This window comes from Crotalus tigris, unplaced genomic scaffold (assembly GCF_016545835.1).
Source record: "Crotalus tigris isolate CLP2741 ecotype Arizona unplaced genomic scaffold, ASM1654583v1 scf7180000017987.690289119674:8195010, whole genome shotgun sequence".
Classification (NCBI taxonomy): domain Eukaryota; kingdom Metazoa; phylum Chordata; class Lepidosauria; order Squamata; family Viperidae; genus Crotalus; species Crotalus tigris.
Genome location: NW_024096758.1, coordinates 5,731,290 through 5,752,085, shown reverse-complemented (window position 1 = coordinate 5,752,085; position 20,796 = coordinate 5,731,290). Strand labels below are relative to the sequence as shown.

Below are 20,796 nucleotides of genomic sequence, written 5' to 3'. Positions count from 1 at the left end.
CTCGTGCAGCTGCATTCTGGACCAACTGTAGTCTCCGAATACTTTTCAAGGGTAGCCCCATGTAGAGCGCGTTGCAGTAGTCCAGGCGTGAGGTGACAAGGGCAGTAGTCCAGGCGTGAGGTGACAAATGGCAATCACATGATTCCAGGGCACTTGGCAGCCAGTTGTAAGAATGAACAAGTTGCCAGGCATCCAGATCATGATCATGTGACTGGAATGGGCCCTTTTTATGACAGCTGTCATAACTTCCAACAATTCTTGTAAGTCAACTATTTGTAATGCTGAAGGTTGTTGGAAAAAAATGAATTAAAAAATTTCTCAAGTCAAGCTAATTTTCAGGCGAAACATATACTTTCTAAGGATAATCACTTATGGTTAAAATTGTTTAAAACTGCTATCTTACCTAATACTGTATTTGTCATTGCCATCTGTTACTAGTAAACTTATGAAACGTAGAAAATCTTTTGGGGAAATACAGACTGGCTTCCTTTGCAGTCGATTGGCCATCATGAGAACAGTCTGCTGAATTAGATGGGCCAGGGGTCCGGTCCAACAGCACACTGCTTACGTTCAAAAAAGCAGCTTGTACTTCACTAAGTAAGTGAAGTTGTCATCCTTCTCTTCTGCTTTATAGAATGGTCTGCTGGTGAGACAGTTAAATGCAAGGTATGTTGTAAAGAGACAGCCCACTGATTGCTGTTTCTTAGTTTCTTATGGGAAGAAGCAAGATTTTAGACTTTGTATGTTGTTGTTCCTGTTGAATAACCTCAATTTCTGAGAGTGTTTGTAAATAAAATTGGTTTGAAGCAAAATTGCTTTGCCTAAAAAAATAAAAACAATGGGCCTTGATGATTTGCATCAATAACTATAATGTTGCCAAATACTTCCATAAAACTATTGTATCTGAGGAGCCCTTGGAGCTCTCTGAGCTTGTTTGTTTTTTTGCAGATGTTTCATTACCCAAACTAGGTAACATCATCAGTGCTAGTAAGAAGTGCAGTTTGCTGTCAGTTTATATTCTAGTGGCTTGTCCTGTCTGGGTGGGTGGGGGTGGTCTTAGAGATTCTTTGGTTGGGCTGTCTACTGTTGGCTTCTTTGGCAGTTTCTTGATTGGGGTATTGTTTACTTGATTGTTGGCCTGATGTTAACCTTGGAGTTAATCTATGCTGATCTGGGTGCTGATTGCTGGTGGAGAGGTGCTTGGGTCTTTTTGTTGCTTTTTGGGCCAGCTGATAAATCTAATAAAACGTCTGCAAGAAAACAATCAACTTAGAGAGCACCAAGGACCCCAATGTCAACCCTGAGCTACAAATATTCTCTTTTATTAGTACTATTGTATCTGTCAGTTAAGTAGGCATAAAAGAAGTTGCTTTTTGAATCTTGTCTCATATGCATTTCACTTTTAAATGTACCAAATAGTCATGCCGCGTAGCAGGGGATTCTGGCCAGTAATGATGGCTTATGTATTCACTCTGAAAGACAAATTTCAGGTCTGATTTGCTTTGTACTTTGCTCCATGCTGGAGATGAAAAATTTGCCAGAATGGATAAGAATGAAGGTGGAAATGATCTCATTGCTTGATGGATGCATAGCTAGTTCAAAAAGCTGAATAGTATTGAATTTCTCATCAAAAGTATGCTAGGCTATGTTGTTCTGAAGGAACTCTCCAAGTGCAATTCCTGCCATGAATTAAAGCAGAGACTGTTTATTGTATTTATTTATTAAATTTAAATGCTACTCGGCTCTTTGCTGAAGTGGCTTACAAGATGATAAAAAGAATAAATAGAAAAACAACTAAAATTAGTAAGAATTAAACACCAAGAGGACAAACGGCAGTGAAGCGAGGTCTTCTCTCTTACCAAATCGACCACCTCTAGCATAGAGCACTCCATTGGAGCCCCAAGTCAACCAGCAGAGCCAAGCTTTAAGGCCTTTCCAGAGGTCCAAAAGGATGGGGATGGATTTCATGTCCGGCAACAGGATGTTCCAAAGGCAGGAGCCACAGCAGATAAGGCTCGTCTCCTAAACCCCACCAGGCAAAATTCCTTGACAGATGGGGTCTGCAGCAAGCCCCTTCTGCTGAAGTAAGTGGAGTGGACCAATCCCATTGAGACAAAATGACTCCTCAGATACCTAGGACCCACACTATAAAGGGCTTTAAAGATAATAACTGACACCTTGAAGCAAACTGACAATTGTTCCTTTCCACCTTATCATGAGCTTGAGCAATCAATGAAAGTCTGTTGCCAGACTTAACAGCTCACCGTGCCATGGAAGTCTCTTTTTTTGTGAGCAAGCCTTGCAGAAGAGCCAAACATATTCAGGTTGTTTTACTTCTTCAAAGCCAGCATCCTTGGGTAAATTTTACATTAGGATTTGGACTGCAATCTAGGTAAAATTGAAGTGCTCTGTTTGGGAAGAAGATGAATTTGGGATTAAGGAATTGTATATTAATTAGACATGATAGAGATGTATAAAGTCAAGCATTGCAAACATAGATGATGCAGACTTTTTTTTCTCCCTCTTTCATAATGTTAGAATCATGCTAATCCTCTGAAACTTGAGATTTGACCAGAGATCAAGACAGATATATATTAATTCCAATCATCCAGCCAGCACTTTCCAAATAGGTTGGGATTTACCGGGCTATATCGGCTGGGGATTTGAGGAATGGTCTGGAGGGTCTTCAGGTTAAAAAATGATTGATGCAAGCATTAAATAAATTATACTTTATTCTGCTTCAGTTACAGAAATGTGAAGAGAAGATAAATTCTCATATGTCTGGTTTGGACTCATGTTGCGTGTGAGTCATCCTGCCATGAAAAAAGTTCCCTATTACAGGAAAAACAGTTCTGTGCAGAGCTCTTATCTTCTTTCGGTGCCTGTTCAAGCACTCTGTGCAAGGGGAGCAGCCAAATTTGCTGGGAGAGGAAGCCAGATGATCGGGTGTTAATGCAGCCCCTAGAGAAAAGTGCAGTTGTTATTTTTCTCTCTGTGAAGCTAAGGAATATGAATGATGAGGGAGGGAGAAGCCAAGAACTTCCTAGTTCCAAACAATATCAATTCAGCTATATTAAAGCTACATTCATACAACATCCTAAACTAGGTCATTTATTGTGTTAATTTCTTTCCTGTGGGCTAGCATGTTGTGAAAAACCAGTGTAATGAGCTTATGGTTTAATATGATGAGACCAGAATATAGACTACTTCAATAACTAGCAAAATGATGAATTTCATCCATGCAGATTATCTCCAGAGGTCCCAAGTTGAGTTGATTGAATAGAGTAATACCATGTGGCTCTTTCTCCATCTGCTTGTGTGTATGCGCATATGTATATTTGTACAAGTTCTTATTTCTGGAGAATCTCAAACCCTAAAGATGATGGAAATGCTACTGTAATGGGACTGTTGTCTGTTTGCAGGACTGTACCCATCAATACATCCAGTCAACTGAGAAAGCTAAGTATGCACTGATGTCTTCAAAATGTTTATTTACTTGTTCCTCTGCAGGATTTGGGAATGGAATCAACTTCACTGGATGATGTCTTATATCGCTATGCCAGCTTCAGAAACCTTGTTGATCCAATCACCCATGACCTGATCATCAGCCTTGCCAGATACATCCACTGCCCTAAACCAGTAAGTGCTCACTTGCAGTTGTTTGGGCTTGTTCAAGGAAAGAATAAAATTGCTACCTACAACAGAAGGGTTGCTAGAGCTCACATCTGTTAGAAGGAATTGCTAACTGGTCTCTCTGAGAACTGGCTCACATTTTGCTCGACTTTTCTACCTTGCCTAGTGGAGAACCAGACACTGATTCTGGGGCTGGATTTACAGGATGCAGGTAACTGTCCAGGAATGTTTTAACAGCCACTGGTGGATGTAATGTTGGAAGACAAGTATTTGCAAAAAGGGCTTCTGAGTATGGAAGTAGTTGTAATTAGAGGGGAACAAAATGTTTGGGCTTATGATAGAAAGTCTGTCATCCAAAATGGATGAAAAAGATGAGCATATGGGAGGAAAAGCTCTTGCTGTAAACTAGGTTGTATCCATAGAACTTGCTTAAGCAGATTAAATGAAGAACCACCAGTATACATTCCACAACATACTATCTGCAGTTAGCATTCATTTTGATTTTTTATATGGATTGTTTATCATAAAGTGTTTTGTTAGTTTATGGTTTGGTGTATTAGCCAGGTTAATTTATAAATCAGGATAAGTGCGTGTGAACTCAATCACTGCGTCATCTTGGTAATCCTTTTTGTTATGTCCCGAGCCTTGCAAACGGCTCGGGCGTTTGCAGGCAGTCCCGGGCAGGTGCAAAGCTGCCCGGGACCAGACAGGCTGTCGCCAGCGCCGTGCGCATGCGCGGGTGCTGGCGCGGGAAAAGTAACCCATTTACCCGGGAGTTGCCTATATAAGAGGCTGTGAGGCGTTTGGGCTGAGCTGAAGCCATCTTCCTGTAAGCTGAACGCTGAATAAAAGAACCTGAGAACTCCAGCTGCTTCTCGTGTCTGTTTTCCCGCCAAGGACGCAACACTGGCGACGAGGGTGGGATGCCTTGCACTACCTGGAAAGGAAAAAGTGTAAGCTTACCCAAGGAGTCCTGAGCGGCGGAAGAGGAACGGTGTTGACTCAGCAGCTGCCCGCCAATCCAGTGCGCATTCGGGGGTAGGCTGGCTGATAGACCCGTCTCCTGAAGATCCGAAGATGGCGAAAATCGGAAGGCTTGCGGAATTCGACGTCTCACATCCAGAGCGGTGGGAGTCCTACGTATCCAGAATGGAGAACTACTTCAAGGCAAACCAAGTGAGGGAAGATAGCTTGAAGGCTGCCACCCTGCTTTGCGCTTGCGGCCAAGACGCCTTCGAAATCGCAGAAAACCTTGCAGCACCTGTTCCAGTAGAGTCTGTAAGCTACGCAGACCTGAAGAAGCTGCTGAAGGACCACTTCCACCCCAAGGTGTCCGTTATCTCATGGCGCCACACCTTCGAGCAGAGGGATCAACGGTCCGGGGAGTCAGCCAAGGAGTACATCGCCGCGTTACGGAAGGCCGCCAAGCCCTGCGAGTTCAAGGACCTCGAGGAACGACTGAGGGACCGATTCGTGTGCGGGTTGAGGCATCGAGAGCTACAACAGAGACTTTTCGCTAAGGAAGAATTATCCTTCCAAGACGCTTTAAGGGAAGCCACCGCGGAAGAAGCAGCAGGCGGCGCCGTCAAGAACATGCGGCCGATCAGAAGCAGTGCAGAGGGTGCGTCCGTGCACCAAGAAGACGTCCGACGAAACTCCGAGGAGGATCCGGACGAAGAAGTCGACCGTCTACACCCCGCGAAGGGAGAAAATCAGAAGGAAAGCTCTTCAGCTCCGCTCAAGTGCATCGGCTGTGGAGGTCGCCACAGGAGAACCGACTGCAAGTTCCGCTCCGCTACCTGCCGGGCATGCGGCAAACAAGGGCACATTGCAGCTGTGTGTCTGGGCCGACGAAAGGCACAACCTCAAGAAGAACGCCTGAAGGGTACCAGAGTCCCCAGCCAGAATAGGGTAGGTTTTTGCGCTTCGCGTAGAAACATTTGTAGGACAGGCACACACAAGCCCATGAAGAAAAAGCTGTCACTCAACGTGAAGCTACAAGGGGTTCCATTATCTATGGAACTAGACACAGGGTCCGCCCTTTCCATCATTTCATTGCATACATTTAGGAAGATTTGTTCCAGTAGTGGGACTAAGGCCAAGTTAAGGCCTTCTGATATTGTATTAACTGATTTTCAGAACTCAAGAGTGTGTGTTAAGGGGGAGGCCACCCTTAACGTGCAATACAAGAGTTTTGAAGGTCCACTAGACTTGTTAGTAGTAGGGGGTGAAAGAACGAGTCTCATAGGACTCGATTGGTTTGAGGCCCTGGGGATACACGTCACAGGACTCAACAGCTTACAAACACTCGACCTACAGGAAGTCTGCAAGGAATTTGCAGATGTTTTCAGCCCCCAGCTGGGCACATTCAAAGGACCACCTGTGTCCTTAAAGCTAGACCCCACTGTCACTCCCATTAGGATTAAAGCAAGAAGGGTCCCTTTTGCTTTAAAAAGTAAGATTGACACTGAATTAGACAAACTAATCCAACAAGGAATCCTAGAACCTGTTGATTCCAGCCCATGGGAGACCCCCATTGTCACGCCTCTAAAGGCAAATGGGGACATTCGCATTTGTGCTGATTACAAATGCACACTCAATAAGGCATTGCAGCAACATGCCTATCCTGTTCCTGTGGTCAGTCACATCCTGGCCTCTCTCAAGGGGGGGCGTGTTTTGCAAAGCTTGACCTAGCTCAAGCATATCAACAGCTGCCTGTTGATGATGATGCTGCCATAGCTCAGACCATTGTGACCCACAGGGGAGCCTTTAAGGTAAAAAGGCTACAGTTTGGAGTGAATGTCGCTCCTGGGATTTTCCAAAGCGTAATGGAAAACACACTACGAGGTATACCAGGGGTCTGCCCCTACTTTGACGATGTCTTGATTGCAGGAGACTCCACACACATTCTAGCTGAAAGGCTTAGGGCTGTCCTGTTAAGATTCAGGAAATCAGGCCTTAAGCTCAGAAAAGACAAATGCAAGATTGGGGTGCCTTCTACTGAATTTCTGGGATTCAAAATTGATGCTGCTGGGATTCATCCTGCTGAATCCAAACTAACTGCTATTTTATAAGCACCCAGGCCAAAGTCTAAGGCCGAACTTCAGAGCCTTCTTAGGCCTCCTGAATTTCTACAATTCTTTTCTTTCCACATAAAGCTGTTTACTGAGCCTCTTCACAGGCTAGACTTACTAGACAAACAACTAGTGTGGCTGTGTGGTCCAAGCCATGAGGCCTTTTGCTTTAATAAAAGACAGCAAAGGCCTTGCTCTCTTCTAACACAGCCAAGTGTTCTTGCACATTTCAACGAGTCTCTCCTGTGTGCATCGCTTGTGATGCATCCCCCTACGGGTTGGGAGCTGTCCTGAGTCACCTCAGGTCTGATGGAACCTCAGGTTCCTATTGCATACTAACTCCAGAACACTGTCTTTCTGCCGAGCGCAACTACGCTCAGATAGACAGGGAGGCTCTGGCTGTTGTTGCTGGAATTAAAAAATTCCACGATTTTCTATATGGCAGGCATTTCACGGTCTTCACTGACCATAAGCCTCTGCTGGGACTGTTTACCACACGTAAGCAGACTCCCCACATCATTTCCCCTAGAATGCTTAGGTGGTCTATTTTTTTGTCTGCATATGATTTTTCATTACTCCACAAGCCTGGGAAAGAAATGGGCCATGCTGATGGCCTCAGTAGGTTGCCTCTGCCAGTAGTAGAAGCTGACCCCGCGCCAGCTGTCAACATTCTATCAATCCAAGCCTTACCCGAGCTTCCTCTTAGTGCCCAGGGGATGTTACCGCTGAAAACAGGGTACAGATCACACACTTTCACGTGTCCGCTCCTGGGTCCTGTCCGGGTGGCCTGAGCACTGCCCTAGTCCTGAGTTTCAGATTTCTGGTCCAAAAGAACGAATTGTCCCTTTCTCAGGGTTGTTTGCTTTGGGGAAACAGAGTTGTCATTCCCACCTCAATGAGGACTAGGGTCTTAGAATCCCTCCACGAGGGTCATCCTGGCATTGTTCGTATGAAGGCTCTTGCACGCAGCCCACTTGTGGTGGCCTGCTTTAGATAAAGATATTGAGGCTAAGGTACACGCATGCCACCTGTGCCAACGATCTCGCCCAGAGATGCCCCAAGCTCCTGTGCATAGATGGGAGGAAACACAGTCCCCATGGTCTAGGGTGCACATTGACTACGCTGGGCCCTTTCAGGGCCAGTTCTTCTTGGTCCTTGTTGACAGCCATTCAAAATGGCTTGAGGTTGTGCCTGTCTCATCCACCACCACTGCAAAGACTATTCAGGTACTGAGGGGGATTTTTGCTGCACACGGGCTGCCAGATGTCATTGTGTCTGACAACGGCCCTCAATTCACCTCCTCCGAATTCCAAGCTTTCTTACAGGCAAACCTGATTCGTCATGCCACATCTGCGCCTTTTCACCCATCCACCAACGGTATGGCTGAACGCATGGTGCGCATCGCAAAGGACGCCTTGAAGAGACTCACCTACGGGGACTGGCATCACAGGTTGGCTGACTTTCTCCTTTCTTATCGCACCACACCGTCCACTTCTACAGGGAGAGTCCAGCTGACTTCGTTGGGGGCGCCAACTTACTACGACTTGACCGGTGCATCCGGACAGACTGCCTTCATCTACCTCACATCTAGGGCACCTAGACAACTACTTGTGGGGCCCCGGTTTGGGCTCGCAATTACGGGCCTGGTCATACATGGGTCCCCGCTTCTGTGTCCAGGATCACAGTCCTCTCTCCTACGAGGTTGCCCTGGACAACGGTCGTGTCCTGCGTCGGCACATCGACCAACTCCGCTCTAGCGGGACTTTTCTGCTGAAACTCCTGGGTCTTTTCCAGGGGGGGAGGGGGACCCTTTGGAGCAAAGGGAAGGGCCAGAGCTACTGCCCATCGCCACTGAGGGAGCCACAAACGGCTCGTCCCAAGGTTCTGCAAGTGCTCCGAAAAGGAAGTCTTGGAGCTTACCCACACAACAGGCACTCACGCCTACTCCAGCCAGGGAGTTACCCCGGGGGCATACTCACTTTCCACACACAGCACACAGCACTCCAGCAACGGAGGATCCCCGGGGGCATCCCAACAAATCATTCCCCGCACGAGAGCTGGCACACAATGCCCAAGGTTGGCCTGACCTTACCCCAAATCCTACAGGGGGTCAAACATACACAGAGCTAGTCGAGGAACCAAGTCCCGACTACAACACCCCTAGCACAAATAAGGGGACACCTGAGTTTTGGGAGAGTACAGAAACCCACACGAGCCCAAACACAGATGGGTTCAGGGAATAGACAGCCTCCTGACAGGTCTTGGACTCCCTCGGGGGTTCTACAGAGACGCCCAGCAGTGGCTATCACTTCAAGGGGCCTGAGGTCTACAGCTAGGTAGGACAACCAGGTCACAAAGCAACAAAAGCCCTGGCCTGACGAGCCCAGTGGGCAAGCAAGCAGCCAGGCATCGGGGCACAGTCCTTGGAAGACACCAGGGCACAGTAGAGAGAACAGGCTCATGCCTCCCTCCAGTCAGTGGACTTATGCCAGTACCCAGAGCTAAGAAGGTCACAGAGAGCAAAGAAATCTCCTAAGTACCTAGAAGATTACATACATTGTTGGCAAGACAGAAGCCAGTAAACAGTGGAAACACTGGGGAGCAAATGTCGTGTAAAATAAATGTTGTATGTTGATAGTTTTTTAGCCCGGGGAAAGGGGTGTTATGTCCCGCCTGAAAAACGGCTCGGGCGTTTGCAGGCAGTCCCGGGCAGGTGCCCGGGACCAGACAGGCTGTCGCCAGCGCCGTGCGCATGCGCGGGTGCTGGCGCGGGAAAAGTAACCCATTTACCCGGGAGTTGCCTATATAAGAGGCTGTGAGGCGTTTGGGCTGAGCTGAAGCCATCTTCCTGTAAGCTGAACGCTGAATAAAAGAACCTGAGAACTCCAGCTGCTTCTCGTGTCTGTTTTCCCGCCAAGGACGCAACACTTTTCATCTGTTATCTAATTTTAATGTCACAGTACATTTTGTACTATCCACAGAAGTTAGGTAAGTGGAGCATCTCGCTGACCTTGGTTGATTTTGAAAAGTTGAACAAGGCCAGACACTTCTTAATGCTTAGATGAAAGACTCCATGAAATCCAAGGTTGTAGTTAGTTAGATTAGGAAATTGGAAAAAACAATCTTAAAAGAAGGAAATTGGAAACCACTGTTGTATTGTTGCCAAGAAAACTACATGAATGTTCCATGAAGTTGCCAGATGTTGAGCCTGACTTGGAAGAGAATTTGCTTTTGTCTAAGCTGCAAAATATCTAGGAGTGCATGCAAGGCACACAATTTTTTTGTGGCTCTGACTGAATGTTTTATGCAGAAATAAAATAGGAATGTTCCCTCCATTTTCCTGCCCATCCTTCAATATCTGACTCTAGGGCTGTTCTCGAGCAGCATATTGTAGTTCTTGTTTAAACAGAACTGCATATATATTTGCCACTGGGAATTCCTTGCTTCTATTTGTTTTGTTATTGGGCTTATTTCCCTCTTTTGAGATATTGTGTTCCTTTCTCTGGATACTCATTGCTTGTTTCCTATAATGAGATTATATTTGTCACTGGAAATTTTTTAACTGACTGCCTGCGAAGGACAGTCTAGCATTTATGATGGGGATTTGGCCTTTTTAATGCAGGAGAGAGAATCCAAGGGTTTGTTGCAGCCTGGCTCCAATTTTTTTGATGCCTTGTTTGGGCCTTGCTCATTCAATAAATTTTATAATTCTACCCATAGGCATCCTTAGAAAACAAAACTAGTAATTGGCTGCAGTCTAATGCTGTTGCTGGAATTGTTTCCCATATCAAGACATCTAGACAAAGGTAAGCTCTGGGGCTAGGAAGCAATGTTGCCAATTTCTGGGAAAAGACCATTTTGTCAAGCCAAGTCTGGCCACTGTTTTGTAACTAGGTATGCCTGTGACCTGCTTTCCACATTCTCGGAATGCTTGCCAAGATCAAAACATAGCCTTCAACCAAGGAAGTGTTCTGATTTTTTTAGAACAACAGAATAATAGGAAAGGACCTTGGAGATCTTCTATCTAGACCAATCCCCTGTAGGAAACCCTATACCAGTGATGGCAAACCTTTAAAAGACCGAGTGCCCAAAACCCGCCCCGGCCTGTCTGCTCCGCTCTGCCCCCACCCGCCCACAGGGCCCCCATTGCCTTCGTGGCCTACCACAGATTGCCCAGGTGGCCCTGCAGCACCATGGTGGCCACACCCTCCGGCCGCACCCCGCATCATCATCTGCACACGATGGGGTGCGAGGGCAGAGTCTTGTCCCTGCTGCCCGGCTGCCATGTCCTTGGTTGTGCTGCTCTGCACAGGCTGTACCCGGGGCCGACTCTCTGGGGCAGCTGCTGAGGGGACCGCAGGGGGGGGGAGGCAGGGCTGGGGTGAGGGCGCCCATGCCCACAGAGAGGGCTCTGAGTGCCACCTCTGGCACACATGCCACAGGTTCGCCACCACTGCCCTATACCATTTCAGACAAATGGTTGTCCAATCTATTCTTAAAAACCTCTAGTGTTGGAGCACCCACAACTTCTAGAGGTAAGTCAGTCGTCACTGATTAATTGTTCTATCAGGAAATTTCTCCTTAGTTCGAAGTTGATTTTGTCCTTGATTAGTTTCCATCCGTAGTTTCTTGTCTTACCTTCTGGTGCTTTGGAGAATAGGTTGACGCTTTTTCATTGTGGCAGCCTCTTAAATATTGTAACACTGCTATCATGTCACCTCTAGTCCTTCTTTTCATTAAACTGGACATACCCAATTCCTGCAACTGTTCTTCATATGCCTTAGCCTTCAGTCCCTTAATCATCTTTATTGCTCTTCTCTGTACTCTTTCTAAAGTCTTTTCTTTTTTTATGCCATGGCAACCAAAACTGTGTCCATATGTAAGTGAAAAAAAGCTGCTCTTTTGTGGAGAAGATAGCCCTTTCATGACTACCATTGCATTGTTTATTGATGATTTGGAAGAATAATTGCCATTTGAGTTACTTATTTTAAACATCTAAGATGGGGAGGTTGTGTTTAACTGAATAGGCAACAACTGTATTGATTCTTTCCCTCTTGAGCAATCCTCAGTATTTCTGCATATAAAGGACAATAGGAGCTCTTCTTCCTGACAATAGTCAGTGTAGATTACATGGAAATGAGCTTTCCGTAAATGCTTGAAATATTTTTATTCTGCTCTATCACAAGGACCAAGCGCATAAACTGCTGAAGAGCAAATTGAATTGGGAATAAATGAATGACTTATTACAGCAGGTGCATTTAGATGCTTCACAGCAGAAAGGAAAAGCAAAAGGAAAGCTGCATTTGCTGGCTGGGGGACACAAAGCAACTCGGGCATGATTTTTAGTAATAGGCATGCCCTGGAGAGACATTTCCAAGCGAAGGCATATGATAAAACTTGATTGCTAGGCAATCCAATGCATTCCTTAAGCAGACATTTATGATCATTATTGCTGAAACTTCTTGATTTAGAAATGAGTTCCATTGTTTTTTTAATGGGCTTACTTTATTGAATAGTTAAATCACTATTTATCTGATGGTGCTGCTTTCAGATGGTAACTAGAAATTAATTGCACCCACTGCACAACTCTCAGGAGGTTGAATACTACAGCTACCCTAAACAAAGTCATTGGTAGGTAGTTGGATTTTATTTAGCTTTAGAAGTTCTCCAGTTTTTCCTAACAGCATGGATAATAGATGTTTGTAATGTGAAAATGATACAGATTGCAATATTGGAACAGCTGGATTATTACTCAGATGACTAGTTAGCTTTAGAACAGCACTTTTCTTGAGCCTGGTGGTGATCTTTATCTCCTATAGCATAATATTTTTACCATGCTTGATCCAAAAGCAGATTTCCTCTAGCCTAACCCTCCCATGGTTAGTTACTTAAACAGACTAGTGCAGGGCTCTTCAACCTTTTCACCCATTGTACCACTTTTAGGATAGGGCAACATCCGAGTACCACCATTCGCCTAGCAAGGTGTCAAAAACTTGATGACCAAAAAAAAAGGAAAAAAGTGATGAAGTATAGGTAGTCCTTGACTTACAACAGTTTGCTTAGTGACTGTTCGAAGTTACAATGGCACTGAAAAAAGTGCCCCCCAAGCCACAGCCGAGCAAGACACCTGCCTGCCCACCGGTGGCGCTCTTCCTCCTGTCCGAGGTTTTCATTGTTGTAAGCATTTCTGTTGAGGATTGGCAACGGGGGTGGGGTGAGGGATGTTTGGTTTTTATTCCCCCCATCTGCTGGGTGGTTGCAGCAGGTTTTGGTCACTTCACATGACCCTGGGACACTGTGACCGTCATAAATATGAATCAGTTGCCAAGATCTGAATATAAATCACAAGACCTTGGAGATGCTGCAACATTCCAGCTGATTGGCGCTTCTTCTGGGCTCAGCAGAAGTGCCAGGATTAGTGCTGCTTTCCAGCTGATTGGTGCTTCTTCAGCAGAAGCACCAGGATCAGCGCCAAACTCTATCTGGAACCTGGCGCTGATCCTGGTGCTTCCGCTGAGCCCTGACAGCCCTACAGCTCCAGCCATCTCTCGCTCAGGCTTGTGCAGTGCCATTGGTTCAGTTCATTCCCCTCCCTGCTACCACTTTTCTAGGATGGTCGTGTACTACCTGCCAGATGCCAATGTACCACAGGTGGTACCCGTACCCCTGTTTGAAAAGCCCTGGACTAGTGGACCATATATATTTTTATTTTTATTTTGCCATGAACTAATTAAGGCATCATTTTAAAGTAAAGTATGTTCTCTTCTCTCCCCCCCTTTTTAGGCGTATTGTGATCCACATGTGAGGTGGGTGATGTGGAACTAGGAACAAATGATTATACGTGGCAAGATTAGGAAAGTAGAGGGGAAAAAGGAGAGATGGGTGGAGGAATAGAATCAAAGACTATTGGAACCGCTACAAGTTAGTGTTATATACTAAAAGCAGGTTGAAATAGTGATCGTTTGCCCATCCAGTCACCAGGTGTAGAAGCCAACTTAGTGGTGTCTGCTTACAGCAATTATACTGTTTATCATCTTGTTTTAAAAAAGAAAAAAATATGGAATCTTCAATATTTTTTTTGTACAGTATATATTTAGAGAAGCACCAGGAATTGATTACACCCCAGTTTTAAATTTATTTAAATCAACTTTCTAATATGGTAGGGCTTGGACCTGCTATGGGTTCAATTATATATAGGGAAGGCATCCGCTGTTGTTGCTAACTGAATTATTTTCTCTTTCAGTTTTGGTAGAGAGGGCATTGAGCACTTGTCCTTGGATGCTCAGAGAGAGTTGCTTCAGATTTTTAAACTGTCATTTTTAATCATCCTCAGCAATTCTCTAGCTCAGTGGTTCTCAACCTTAGCAACTTTGCAATGTCTGGATTTCAATTCCCAGAATTTCCCAGTTGCTTGCTGGGGAATTTCTGGGAACTGAAATCTACAAATCTTAAAATTTTAAGGTTGAGAAACACTGATGGAGTGTAGTAAAATGTAAAGACACATAACAGAGTGAACTCATCTCTTGGTGACTACATGAACCTCCATACTGTTTTCTTGGCAATTGGCTTGCCATTGATTTCATTTGGGATGTTTGTGACTCTCTAGTCCAGTCTAAAATTTGTGGATTGCCTGAGTTTCCTTTCCAATTATGACTAGATTTGATCCTGTTTAGTTTTTTCAAAATCAGCCAAAGTTGGTTAAATGCAGCCATCAGCCTTGATTTGATCTTGATAGGCATTAGATATTATACATTCTTCCTCCTCTCTGTATTCTCGGTAATTCCTCTCAACTGTGAAATATTAGGCGCTTATTCAGTGATGGGAAGTTCACAAGGCTATTGTTAATAAGAGGAGATGCTTGTGATGACATTGTTATGCTGATACATAACAGCATAACAGGTTCCCAGCTGCTCCTGATAAACAGAACTAAGTCTGTGCCAGTGCCCCCAATAAAATGTTACAGGATAGGAATCTGGAACATTTTAAAGTATCTCAGATCTGGTTGGCTGCTCTAATTAGTGTTAACACAGGCATTTGTAGAAACTATTTCCCTGGAAGTGATAGAGCAAACCGGCAGTATAAAATATAATTTTATTTTGTATGTATTGCAATGCATTTCAAGTTGCTGGTATATCAATTATCTTTGTTTCTTTATGTGATATTTCATGACAATTACACAATGTAACAAGAATGTACTGAATATTTTTGGTGATAAATTTTAATAACTTTTCTTGACATAAAATAGGAACATGGGAAACTGCTTTATGCCTAGTCAAACAATGGTCCGTCTTTGTCTCTGCTGATTAGAATCAGTTAATCCAAAGTCACAGACCCAGCTCTATCTGGAAAGGGTAGGCATTAACCTTGTTTGCCAAGAAGCATCTTCGTCATTGAAGCAAAGTGCATTCTGAGAATCTCAGGCAATGTTTCCTAAAGAAAAACTCTAACTTTTGTAATGGAGAGGAGGAGGAGAAATAGATATATGGAATTCACATTGGAGTTCACAATGATCAACCCATTGTTGATCAGCTATAGTTTCCTGTAAGAAAATTAGGTTTTTCTCCAAATATTTACCTGTGAGTGAGGGAATTTGTCACTCATTGAGAAAAAAGAAAAGAATAAAAGACAATCCCTAATGAAAACAAAGGGAGGTGAAAATGATTGTTGACATTATTGTTCAAAAACCTGGATGCATTTGAAGAACAATCATCCTTTGGGAAAGCTGGCTTGCCTGCTAAATTTTAACACTTTCTTCTTCCAGTACAGCCTCCCTCAATTTATATTCAGCATATAAGTTGAATAACTAAGGAGAGAGTATATGGTATGTTTTCACTTCTTTACTGATCTAGAATCAGTTTGTTTCTTCATGTTCTGTCTTGATCATGGCGTATTGCCTGACACATGCATATATTTCAAAAACCATTTTTCAATATTTATAGAATATTTATGGACTTCTAAGAACACAACAAACAGCGAGAGAGAGAGAGAGAGAGAGAGAGAGAGAGAGAGAGAGGGAGGGAGGGAGGGAGGGAGGGAGGGAGGGAGGGAGGGAGAGAGAGAGAGAGAGAGAGAGAGAGAGAGAGAGAGAGAACGAGAACCAAATGGGTCAACAAACAAATCAGCCCAGAATTCTTACTTGAGGTACAAAATATTGGATTCAGATTATCCCACTTTGGACATATTATGTAAAGACCTAGCTCTTTGGAGAAGGCTTTAATGCTGGGAAAAGTAGGAAAGAGAGATATGATCAGCAACAAGACGGATGGACTCAGTTACAAAGGTGATGGGTACGCTGTTGGAAGAGCCCAAAGAATGGGTTAAGGACAGATCCTCGGTCTATAACTGCCTTTTCCAGCAAGTTTGAGAACATGACATGGCTGAAGCAAGTAAGACAGATTTTTTTTTTATTTTGCCTTCCAGTGATATGCGTGGTTTTATATGTTCCAGTATTTGTTTCTTTGTCACCTTTGCTGTCTAAGGAATGTGCAAGAGCCTTCTCCAACACCACAGCTTGAACAAATTTTCCCTTCTGTCCAGTTTGTTCATGGTCTAACTTTTACAATCATAGGTAAATATGAGAAATATGACAATAGAGATTAATCTGCCAATAGAAGAGAATATTTGTAGATCAGGGTTGAATTGTGGGGTCCTTGATATTTTCTGAGCTTGGTGGTTTTCTTGTAGATGTTTCAACACCAAACTAGGTAGCATCATGAATGCTAGAAAGGAGTGGGGTGTGCTCTTATTGTTATATACTAGTGGTTGCCCTATCAGTGTTGAAGAGAGTGTTCTTAGTGGTTCCTTGATTAGGCTGTTGTTTACTGTTAGCTTATTTGTCTGCACTGGGAGTTCCTTGACTGGAGTATTGTTTACTTCTTGATTGTTGGTCTAGTGATAATCTCTGCTCATATGGGTGTTGATTGCTGGTGAAGAGATATTTTGGGCTTTTTATTTCCTTTTGGGTATTAGAAGTTGTTTATGTGTCTTCTGATGGACTAATCTGCATTTAGTTGTCAAGCTGATGTCCTTGCTTTTCAATTTGATTTATATTCTTCATTGCTGTGACACCCAGTGTGTGATGTAGTGTTTTATTTTTGGACAGCAGTCACTGCTTTGATCAATCTGTGATCCTAGGAAAGTGAATTCTTGCACATATTCAATCTCTTTCACTATCAGTTGTTATTTTGACATTTCCATTCCTCACACTGGTCATAAGCTTGGGGGGTTTTTTTGTTCAGGTTGGTTTCTGAGAGGAGAGTTATGTTGTCAGTATATTGAAGATTGTTGATGTTCCTTCCTCCGATCTTTATCCCAATTTTTGATTCTTCAAGTTCCAGCTTCCTTATGATCACTTCAGCATACAGATTGAATAAGAGAGGTGAAAGGATGCAACCTTGCTGTACTCCTTTATCTTGAACCAATTGTCTCCATATAGTGGAGACATATAGCTTGAGGGCAATTATGTGGTCATTAGAGCAATTCTTGCAGTCCCCCTTTTTTGGGAATGGAATGAACGTGGATCATTTCCAATCCTGTCGCCATGTATTCATTTCTTAAGTTATCTGGAACAAGGCTGTGATGGTTGTGGGTGATACAGGCCTCAGCAGTTCTGTGGGGATGATATCAACACTTGTGGCCTTGTTCTTTGGCAGTTGGCTCATTGTCCACAAAACCTATTCCTAAAGGATGGATGGTTCTATTTGTGCTTCCCTTTCTTCATCATCCTGAGGAGGCTGGACTTGTTGCTGGCATATAGCTCTTCTATATATTATCGCCATCTGTTCTTGACCTCTTGTTGGTCAGACAGTTCTTTCTTGTTTTTGATGATGTTTTTATGAGCAGTAAATGGTGTTCAAATCCTTTTGACTTGTACAGATGTGGGTTAGACAGCATCACCACCAGATGGGTTCGTAGCTGGCCGACTGGCCGTACTCAGCGTGTGGTCCTCAATGTAACCGCATCTACTGAGCCGAGGTGGCGCAGCAGTTAGAGTGCAGTACTGCAGGCCACTTTAGCTGACTGTGTTCAGCAGGTCAGCGGTTCAAATCTCACCGGCTCAAGGTTGACTCAGCCTTCCATCCTTCCGGGGTAGGTAAAATGAGGACCCAGATTGTTGGGGGCAATGTAAATATATATATATACATTGCTTACTGGTATACACCGCTTAGAGAGTGCTTGCACTTAAAGCGGTATATAAGTCTCATAAATAAATAAATAAATAAATCTACATGGAGGGAAGTGTGTAGTGGGGTGCCCCAGGGCTCTGTTCTGGGCCCAGTGCTCTTCAACATCTTCATCAATGATTTGGACGAGGGGATAGATGGGCAACTCATCAAATTTGCCGACAACACCAAGCTGGTAGGAATAGCCAACACTCCAGAAGACAGGCTTAAGATACAGGAGGATCTGAACAGACTTGAACACTGGGCGCTATCTAACAAAATGAAATTCAGTGGTGAAAAAAATAAGGTTCTACATTTAGGCAAGAAAAACCAAATGTACAGGTATAGTATAGGGAGTACCTTGCTCAATAGTAGTAACTGTGACAGGGATCTTGGAGTCCTAGTAGACAATCACTTAAATATGAGCCAGCAGTGTGCTGCAGCTGCCAAAAAAGCCAGCACAATGTTAGGCTGCATTAACAAAGGGATAGAATCAAGATCACATGAAGTATTAATACCACTCTACAATGCCTTGGTAAGGCCACACTTGGAATACTGCATCCAGTTTTGGTCACCGTGATGTAAAAAAGATGTTGAGACTCTAGAAAGAGTACAGAGAAGAGCAACAAAGATGATAAGGAGACTGGAGGCTAAAACATATAAAGAACGGTTGCTGGAATTGGGTATGTCTAGTTTAATGAAGAGAAGGACGAGGGGGGACATGATAGTAGTGTTCCAGTATCTCAGGGGCTGCCACAAAGAAGAGAAAGTCAAGCTATTCTCCAAAGCGCCTGAAAGCAGGACAAGAAGTTATGGATGGAAACTAATCAAGGAGAGAAGCAACCTAGAACTAAGGAGAAACTTCCTGACAGTTAGAACAATTAACCAGTGGAACAACCTGCCTCCAGAAGCGGTGAATGCTCCAACACTGGAAGTTTTTAAGAAGAGACTGGACAGCCATTTGTCCGAAATGGCATAGGGTTTCCTGCCTGAGCAGGGGGTTGGACTAGATGACCTCCCTTCCAACATTATTATTATTATTATTATTATTATTATTATTATTATTATTATTATTATTATTATTATTTACTACTACTACTACTACTACTACTACTACTACTATTATTATTATTATTATTATTATTATTATTATTATTATTATTATTATTATTTCCTTGCTGTCTTTCATTACTGCTCTTTGGAAATCTGTATTCCATCTGATGGTTTCATCTGAGAGCCATATATACTTGTTCTTGGGCTTTTTGTATGGTTTGTATTTAAATGCTGTTTCAGTAATGATCAATTGAATTTCTTGCCACAGTTTGTCAGTTTCTCAGCAGTGTCCAGTAGTTTAAACGTATTTTTCATCCCAATTGCATACATGGATGGGATTTTGGCGATATCAGACTTCTTTTTGGTGTTTCATAATTTGACTCTGTTCTGAGCCACCAACTATTCATGATCTGCACTGCAACCAGCAACTGGATATGTCTTAACAATGCGGACTTAGCTGGTCCATCAATGGCTGCATAGGGCATAGTTAATCAGATTACAATGCAGCTTATTTAGTGAAGTCCAAGTGTATATAAATGACACTTGTGCTGTTTGAATCTGGTTTTCATGTTTTGAAATTGATTTTCATGGCAAAATTGACCAAACAATTGGTTGCATCGTTCGTCTTCCTAAATCAAAAGCTGCCAGTGATGCCCTTTTTTTGCTTAGATGCCAACTTTTACATTGAAATCACACAGTGTAGAAATGATATCTTTTTTGGTCACTTGTTTCAGAGTTTTTTCAATGCTGGCATAGAAATTCTCTATTTCAAGCTCCATTGCACCAGTCGTTGGGGCATAGTCTTAGATAACTGATCCTGAGGGCTTTGGCACAGATTCAGATGGTTATAATGTGATCATTAACCATCAAGTAGCTTTCCACTGCTTGGGTGAGTTTCTTGCTTGTGATAAATGCCAATCCATTTGTTTTCCTGATGTCATGTCCTAAGTAATAAATAGTGAATTCCTCAGACTGGAACTAGCCATTGTCTATCTAGTGCAGCTCACTGATGCCAAGGGAGTCAATTTTCCACCTGGCACTCTCCTGTTTGATGGTATCCAATTTACCCTGGCTCATTCCTCAAACATTTCACATTGCCACCCAACGTGTCTTTGGGCAGCTTTACCAATGCCTGTTAGATTTGCCCCAAGTGCATCACTAACTGCTGATGTTTGTTCTTCCCTAATATCTTGTTGGATAGCTTCTGATCTGGGGAGTCTTATCAATGGCACCATATCTGATTCATTTGAGAGGCTTCTTATAAAATTATTTGGGTAAGGTTTTACATAATAGGTTGCCAGGTCTTATCTCAGCCATCCCCATTTATCCAGGCTTGGGACCAGCAAGTGAGTCTGTGGTTCAGTATACATATTTGTGTGTATTTATGTATGTGTGTGTAGCTGTCTAGAGCATACCAATTAGGTGGCAGCACTAAATTGAATGTCATGGGCTATCAGGTTGGACCATATTTGTACTAGTTGGAAATCCTGTGGATGTATATCAGAGTGGAAATTGAAAAATAAAAGAGAAATAAAATAACAATAAACTCATTTCCATATAATTCCTGAAAAAAAGGAGGAAGAGGAAGAAAAAGAGGAAGAGGAGGGACAAGGAGGAGGAGGAGAAGAAGAGGAAGAGGAAGAAGAAGAAGAAGAAGAAGAAGAAGAAGAAGAAGAAGAAGAAGAAGAAGAAGAAGAAGAAGAAGAAGAAGAAGAAGAAGAAGAAGGAGAAGGAGAAGGAGAAGGAGAAGGAGAAGAAGAAGAAGAAATGTCTATGGATTTGTAATCATCAAACTTATCTCAGATATCTGGTAGCATTTTTGTAATACTAGGGCTTATGCTGTTGTTTTCATCTGTTTCAGATCTCAAAAACTC

The 20,796-nt window shown here is 43.4% G+C and overlaps 1 protein-coding gene across 2 annotated transcripts in view; it reads left to right on the top strand.

Annotated features, from left to right (window-relative positions):
• Positions 1 to 20,796, top strand: part of LRRC75A (leucine rich repeat containing 75A) — a 69,176-nt gene that overhangs the window by 20,920 nt on the left and 27,460 nt on the right. For both annotated transcript variants that reach the window (XM_039346163.1, XM_039346162.1), the window contains exon 2: positions 3,511 to 3,639. In XM_039346163.1, the coding sequence (XP_039202097.1) occupies positions 3,511 to 3,639 (129 nt within the window). The remainder of the gene's footprint in view (positions 1 to 3,510; positions 3,640 to 20,796) is intronic.